We start from the raw sequence: 7,348 nt of genomic DNA on the forward strand, positions 1-7,348 counted from the left end.
GCATGCACATAGCTGCTGTCGCTCAGGCGCTGGGTGCTGCTCACCTGCCCGCATGCACATAGCTGCTGTCGCTCAGGCTCTTTACCTCGATAGCGTGGGACACTCTTCTCTGGAGTCCTCTGTGGTGTGGTATGTTCTTGTTAGATTATCTGTCTTATTAACAGGAGTTGGTATATGTGCATCCTGACCCTCTCATTTATTCTGCTCACTATACCCTGCACCAACACTTTTTTTTCGTCTACTCAGCCCAGGTTCACATCTAACACTGTTTAGGTTCCCCCTATTGCTTAAATCACGAAATATTTGCCTTCTGAATCTCTACTGGTTCCTGGGCTCATCTCCGGGTCCGCCCATGGAGCTGCACTGGCGTTTTCCTTTGTTTCCACGGCTGAAGAATTAACTCCACGATATCATACCACAGTTTTTACCAGTTCATCTGTCGTTGGTATTTATCCTTTTTCTCACTGTTAGTAATGTTGCAGGGGACGTTGGGGTGCAGGTATCTTTTGAGACTCGGACGTCTGCAGGCCCTGCCCGGCAGGACTCCTCCTGACTGAACCGTGATGCCTCCCTTTCTGAATTTCCGACCAGCCTCTAGCGTTCTGTCTAGAGGTCTACCGATTGACATTTCCCTCAACAGTGTAGGAGCTTTCCCTTCTTTCCGGGTTCACACTGTGTCACTGTGTAAGGATGGCCCTTGTGTTCAGTGTCGGGATTCCTAGTGGTGGTTCCTGTTGATCCCCTTGGCAGGAGAACCATGTCTTTCTGTGCTAAGGTTGAGAGCAGTGCGTGGAAAACGTACCTCTGCAACCCACTATTGGAAAGTGGTTTCTGTTTTGAATTCTTATCCATGAGATTCTGGGGCCCTATTTCTTGAAAACAGGTGCCTTTTACAGCCCCACGGCTTGGTGAGCTTGAAACTATGGTCTTAATATTGCTGCTTTGGGAAATGGCCACAAGGCGGCAGCATTTCTTTCTGCCCTTGGTGGTTGGTGCAGCCTCCAAAGCCCTTGGGAACCACGCGTTCCTGGGTTGCTCTGAGACTGGTGGGTACTGCACAGACATCCCAGGGTATCTGTCTCCTTCCTTCCTCCTCCTCAGCCATCAACCCACTAGATTCCAAACCCGGGTAACTGCGCTGCACGGCTGAGCCCCTGGACAGAGGCTGGAGAAGGGTCTTTCCAGATCTCCTGCCCCGAGGACTCAGCTCTTGGCTGCTCTGGGTGTGCTTCATCCTCCGCATGGCCCAGGCAGGCCAGCTCCAAGAGGCATCATCGCTGGTCCCTCCCTGCCAGCTCCCTACGGCCCTCGACTCTCCAGCCTGGTTTCCCAGCCAGCTCAGGCTCCAGGGATGGACATGAGCCCCGGTTCCAGAGCCTCATCACCACACAGTAGACGAGAGTCTCTCAGGTTTTCCTTTTTTTCTATTTTATCGGGGAGTACTGCCGATTTACAGTGTCGCGTCAGTTTCAGAACACTGTGCTGGCCACCTGTCCACACACACACACCTGTCCTTCCTCGGATTCTTTGCCTGGTTAGCTTAAGGGACAGTGTTCAGTAGAGCTCTGCTGGGCTACAGTAGGGTCCTTCTGATGATGTGTTTTATTAATAGAAGTTTGTCTGTGTGAACTGATTTACCCACCCAGGATACTCTTGAGATTGTTTTTTCACATTATGTTACAATTGCCCTTTTTATTAATTTCAAGGGATTCTTCCTGAATTTCCTGTTTTGTTTCTCCTTTAATTATGTATTAGACCATGTATTTCTGTGCTATATCTGATAACCTTTGGATTCAGTTCTAGCACTCATTACTTCAGATTCTGTACCTGGGAGCCTCTCAACATGGTGGTGTTCACAGATAGTACTATTTAAACCTTTTTTCTGTTGAAGCACTTCCTTGTGGCACAGTTTTAGAGCGTGTGGATAGCACTGCCTACCTGCTCCTTCCCCCAGTTCACCCCGAAACATCCCTGTCCTGGCAGTACAGCAGGATAGAGTCCAAAGGATGTTTGGCTCTCCCTTTGGTGAGCTTCCAAGCAAGAGTGGTAAGTGAGGCTACTTGATTTTTTCTACAGAGTGCCAGTGTAGTTTGTCTGTTTGGGTGGTCGGAAGTGGTTCCTGGCCTGGAAGGCAGCTCCAAGGTTTCTTACCTGCTAAGTCGTGTCCAGCTCTTTGTGAACCCATGGACTTAGCCTGCCACACTCCTCTGACCATGGGATTTTCCAGGCAAGAATACTGGAGTGAGTTGCCGTTCCTTCTCCAGGGGATCTTCCTCACCCAAGGATCAGAGTTGCATCTCCTGCACTGCAGGCAGATTTTTTTACCAACTGAGCCTTCAGGCGAGTAGTGCCGTAGGTTACTAGTGACTTATTTGTGCTCTCATCTCTAGCCTTCAGTGTGCCCATGTTCCCTGTAGGAACAGACTCCTGCCCCAAAATCCAGGCGCTGGCTGTGGGTAGTCCTTACCCTACAGAGTTAGTGTCTCAGCAGCAGATCCAACTGCGATCTCTGTGGAGCCAAACCAGAGTAGCCGATCTGCAAAGTGATAACTTCTTTGCAAGTAGAGGGCTGTCTTCTCACTCCAGTGCAGAGCCTCAGGAGAAGCCTCTCTGCGTGGTGCTTTGCCAGCCCTGGAAAGGGGCCCTGGGCTAAACATTGGCCACACCTCTTACCTTCTCATGGAGTCAGTCTGTCTTTGCTGTAGGGGCACTTCAGTGCTGGGGTTTAGGATTTGTTCAGGCATGTCATGTCCATGAAAAGTTCTCAGTTCTTCATCTGAGGGAGATGAAGCCAGGAGCAGCTGGAGTCGTCCTCTTCTTGACATCTCTCCCCACCTCTGTCTTCGTTTTTATTCCTTTTATTTCCTTACCTTGGTTCCTCCACTGAAACCACCGAAATGTAATGCTTGATTTAGCCCTCGGCGGCGAGCTGTGGTCTCTGATGGAGGTGGACTGTGCGTCCCTCCTGAAGACGCAGGGAGAGGGGAAAGCGAGGTGCCACCTCCAGTGGGTGCCGCGTTCTGCTTGCAGGTGACGCTGTGGAAGGAGTCGGTCGACGGGCAGTGGGTGTGCATCAGTGACGTCAACAAGGGCCAGGGATCTGTGTCCACGTCTGTCACAGAGAGCCAGCAGAGCGAGCAGTGAGCACACGGGGCGCCTGCTTCTCCACCCGCTGCAGACCCTGGGCCGGCAGCCCAGGCGGCCCCGCGCCATCGGGGTCCCACAGACACAGCAGGATTAGCATCTGCCTTAACATGATCTGATATGGTTTGTAACTTACCGTCCAGCTGAACACACACTTGTTCTGAGGGAAAAACTATGAAAAGATCTGAAAGTTGTTATTTTAAGATATTTTGGTCATTTTTACGTACCTTTTATGTTCAGGTGTCATTTGTGGGGTTTGTTTCCAGAGTAATTAAATAAACACATATTGCTTATAACTCTCCCTGCATTTTCCTAACCCGCTTAAAACCGAGCTCCTTTTCACAGTAGTTGTCCTGGAAGAGCACAGACGCAGGCCGAGCCTTGCACACAGCTGTCAGGCACCGTCCCCAGACTCGAGTTCTGCTGAAGGCACCTGCAGAGCTCTGATTCAGAGAGCCAGGCACCTCACCTTCAGGGCTGCGGCTGTGTCCCCTGCCATACACCCTGTGCTCTGGACGGGCTGATAAAGCCTGCCCTGTCCAGTTACACCCGTTTGTAGGCAGAGGGCCTTACTCACCCTAACGGAGGAGCACCTCAAAGCACCTGTGACCAGGACTGGAATGAGCACTCACACCCCGCACTGCGATGACTGAGATCTCTGCAGACGGCATGTCGAGGCTGTGCCATGGACAACCTGTAACCACTAGAATTCAGGGAAGAGGAAGCCCTGCGTGTGAAGAGGGTCGCTGTCCCCATGCCTAAGCAGGCTTGGCCCCAAGGCCGACCCACCCGATCCCAGGCTGCTGTAAGGCTTTGGCATAAACGTTCCTCCCCTAGAGTAGAATTCTAGGGCCTCCTCACTTCCAGACTGGGCCTCAGTTTTACCCAGGAGGTCTACCCTGAACGCTAATCTCAACCAAAGGACCCAAGAGATACTGCATTAATGGGAGAAAAGCCTCCACAGGCTCCCTACAGCCCCTTAGCTTCAAGCCCCCTAACTTCCAAAGGACAAGACTGCAGCCTAGCAGTTTGGCAGGGGTGTCTGAATATCCGCAGGTCAGCGGTGAAGCAGGAGGAGGAACGGGACACAGGCCTTTGGGGTTTGTGCTTCCATGTTCCAGAGATGTTGGCATCCAAAGCCCCCGGTCTCCCCACTAACCTGGGTTGCACATAGATGCGTGGTGCCGCCTTGTGGCCATTTCCTGTTCTTACAATGTACAGACTGGTGCTTAGGCACTGCATAATCAAAGGGCTGCAGGCCTTAAATAAGGAACGCTTACCAAAATCAGTCCTGAATATTCACTGGATGGACTGATGCTGAAGCTGAAACTCCAATACTTTGGCCACCTGCTGCGAAGAACTGACTCACTGGAAAAGACCCTGATGCTGGGAAATATTAAAGACAGGAGGAGAAGGGGACGGCAGAGGAGGAGATGGTTGGATGGCATCACCGACTCGATGGACATGAATTTGAGCAAGGTCTGCGAGTTGGTGATGGACAGGAAGGCCTGGCGTGCTGCAGTCCATGGGGTCAAAAAGAGTCAGACACGACTGAGCAACGGAACTGACTGACCCTAAGAACACCCTGGCTGAGGTCAGCGAGTAAAACTTCAAAAACCATAAATGGGACTTTCAACAAGCCCTATTCAAAAGGAAATTTTCCTCAAAGTATTTATAAGAAACAGACAAGGCACATTAAATGTTGCACCAGATTCCTCACACTCAGACAGGACCGTCGAAACTACACTCTGCACCATCTGCCATGAGTCAGAATGTCCAGCACAAAGGTCTGCAAACAGTAAATGCTGCAGATCGAGGACAAAGGGAATCCTCCGTGCTGATGCCGGCACTGCGCACAGGCACCTCTGGAAATGGACACTCAGGCTTCTGAAAGGGAAATCATAGCTCCACGTGAGCACAGTCTGTGCTCCCGGACAAAAAGTAGAAAGCAACTGGAGATTGAAATGGCCTGGGCATCAAAATGCTTGCTGCAGGAATATGAACAACCTCAAGATTGGGAATCACACCAAATGCCCAGGACCGCTAGGATGCAGACAAAATCCACCCGGGACGCGCATGCACTAGACGACTGACATAGCCGTGAAATAAGACAAAACCTTTGCTGCAACAAGGACGGACCTGGAGATCTCTGGCCTCAGGGAAGGTAGACCTACTAAGGTAGACAGCAGCCATAGGATTTGGTGTAGGGATGTCATCTCAGGCTGCACAGAAATGAACCCTCTGAGAAACAAGAGACAAACCTAGAGTCCTGGAAGCAAAATGTGTGTGTGTCAGGGGCAAAAGCTGGGGAAGGATATAAAGGAACACTCGGGAACGAGCAGCTCACACTGCTACGTAAAAATCGGCCCTCCATCAATAGATAGCACACACAGTCTACCAGCACTGTAAGAGCCCCATGGGAAAAGAATCCAAAAGCAGTGCTGTGCAGACGTGTACAGCTGAGTGATGGTGCTGCCCATCTAAGTCGTGCACGTGGGGGAGATCGGTTATGTCTCTATACACCTGGATTGTTGAAGTGTGTTTCAAACTAGTATATTCCCCACAGCCTGGGTCCCCTGGCAGGTGTGCCATGCTTAAGCAGCCTTGGTCCCTAAGGCCAGACCCACCTGAGCTCAGGCTGCTATAAGGTTTTGGCATAAATGTTTCTCCCTTGGACTTCAAGAGCCTCATTTCCCGAATGGGCCTCAATCTGAGACCCAGGCAGCCTACCCTGAACGCTAATCTCAGCCAGAAGGACCCGGGAGACACCGCACCATCAGGGAGAAAAGCACTTCAAACTTTCATACGGCCTGCACAGGCTCTGGGGGTGGGGTCTCACCTGCAGCCCTTACCTTCAAGCCCCCTAACTTCCAGAGGACGAAATTTCCGCATAGCGATTTGAGGCCTGAATATCTGCAGATCAAGGGTGAAGCAGGAGGAGGGATAGGACGCAAGCCTTTGTGGTTTGTGCTGGCATGTCCCACAGACGTTCGCCACCCAAAGCCCGTGCTTTCCTCAGGCGCTGCTCTCCCCGCTGACCTGGGTTGGGCATGGAAAAGTAGTGCCACCTTGTGGCCGTCTCCTGTTATTACAGCGTACAAACTGGTGCATCAAGGCACTGCATAATCAAAGGGCTGCCGGGCCTGAAATAAGGAAATAAGGAACACTTACCTAGAAATGGGCTTCCCTCATGGCTCAGCTGGTCAAGAAGCCGCCTGCAACCTGGGAGACCTGGAAGATCCCTTGGAAAAGGGAAAGGCTACTCAGGCCAGTATCCCGGCCTGGAGAATGCCATGGACGTTGCAAAGAATCGGACATGACGGAGTGATTTTCACTTTCACTACCCTAGAAATACCCTGGCACAGGTCAGCGAGACAAACTTCAAACCCCATAAATAAGATGACTTTCAAGAAGCCCTATTCAAAAGGAAATCTTCCTCAAAGTATTTACAAGAAACAAACAAGACACATTAAACGCTGCATCAGATCTCTCAAACTCAAGACTGGACCAGCCATCAAAACTACACCCTGCGCCACCTGCCATGAGTCAGAATGTCCAGCATCAAATGTCTTAAAAGTGTACATGTGCAGATCCAGGAGAAAAGGGAAACCTCCATGCCAGTGCTGGCAATGCAAATAGGTACGGGCCACTCGAAAACAGTGCTCAGGCTTCTGAAAGGGAAATCACAGCTCCACATGAGCGTAGCACACACTCCCGGGCGTAAGAAGAAATTGAAACGCCGTGGGCATCAAGGTGCATGGCAGCAGGATGGCCAGTAGTCAGGATGGGGAGTCAGACCAAATGACAGGACACGCACTTGCATGCCGGGACAATCCAGCTGGGACGCGTGCGTGCTTGACTACTGAAACAGCTGTGAAATAAAAACGACAGTGATACCTTTCTCCGCAAGAAGGACGGACCTAGAGATCTCTGGACTCAGGCAAAGGCAGCAGACGTAGGATTTGCTGCACTGGTGTCATCTCAAACTGGACAGAAGTGAACCTCTGAGAAAACAGAGAGAGAGTCCTGGAGTCAGGGGCAAAAGCTGGGGGAAAGGCTATAAAGGAACACTGGGGAACGAGCAGTTGACACTGCTACATAAAAACCGACCCTCCACCGCCACACAGCACGTGCAGTCTGCCCAGCACTGTGTAAGAGCCTCCGTGGGAAGAGAGTCCACAAAAGGAGAGCTGTGCAGACGTGT

At 51.3% G+C, this 7,348-nt stretch overlaps 1 protein-coding gene across 1 annotated transcript in view; it reads left to right on the top strand.

Moving 5' to 3' along the window:
* Positions 1 to 3,440, top strand: part of SEC13 (SEC13 homolog, nuclear pore and COPII coat complex component) — a 37,270-nt gene extending 33,830 nt beyond the window's left edge. The window contains exon 9 of the mRNA XM_040246769.1: positions 3,031 to 3,440. Coding sequence (XP_040102703.1) covers positions 3,031 to 3,144 — 114 coding nt within the window. The 3' untranslated portion in view covers positions 3,145 to 3,440. The remainder of the gene's footprint in view (positions 1 to 3,030) is intronic.
* Positions 3,441 to 7,348: the final 3,908 nt, after the last annotated feature.

This window comes from Oryx dammah, unplaced genomic scaffold (genome assembly GCF_014754425.2).
Source record: "Oryx dammah isolate SB20612 unplaced genomic scaffold, SCBI_Odam_1.1 HiC_scaffold_9, whole genome shotgun sequence".
Lineage (NCBI taxonomy): Eukaryota > Metazoa > Chordata > Mammalia > Artiodactyla > Bovidae > Oryx > Oryx dammah.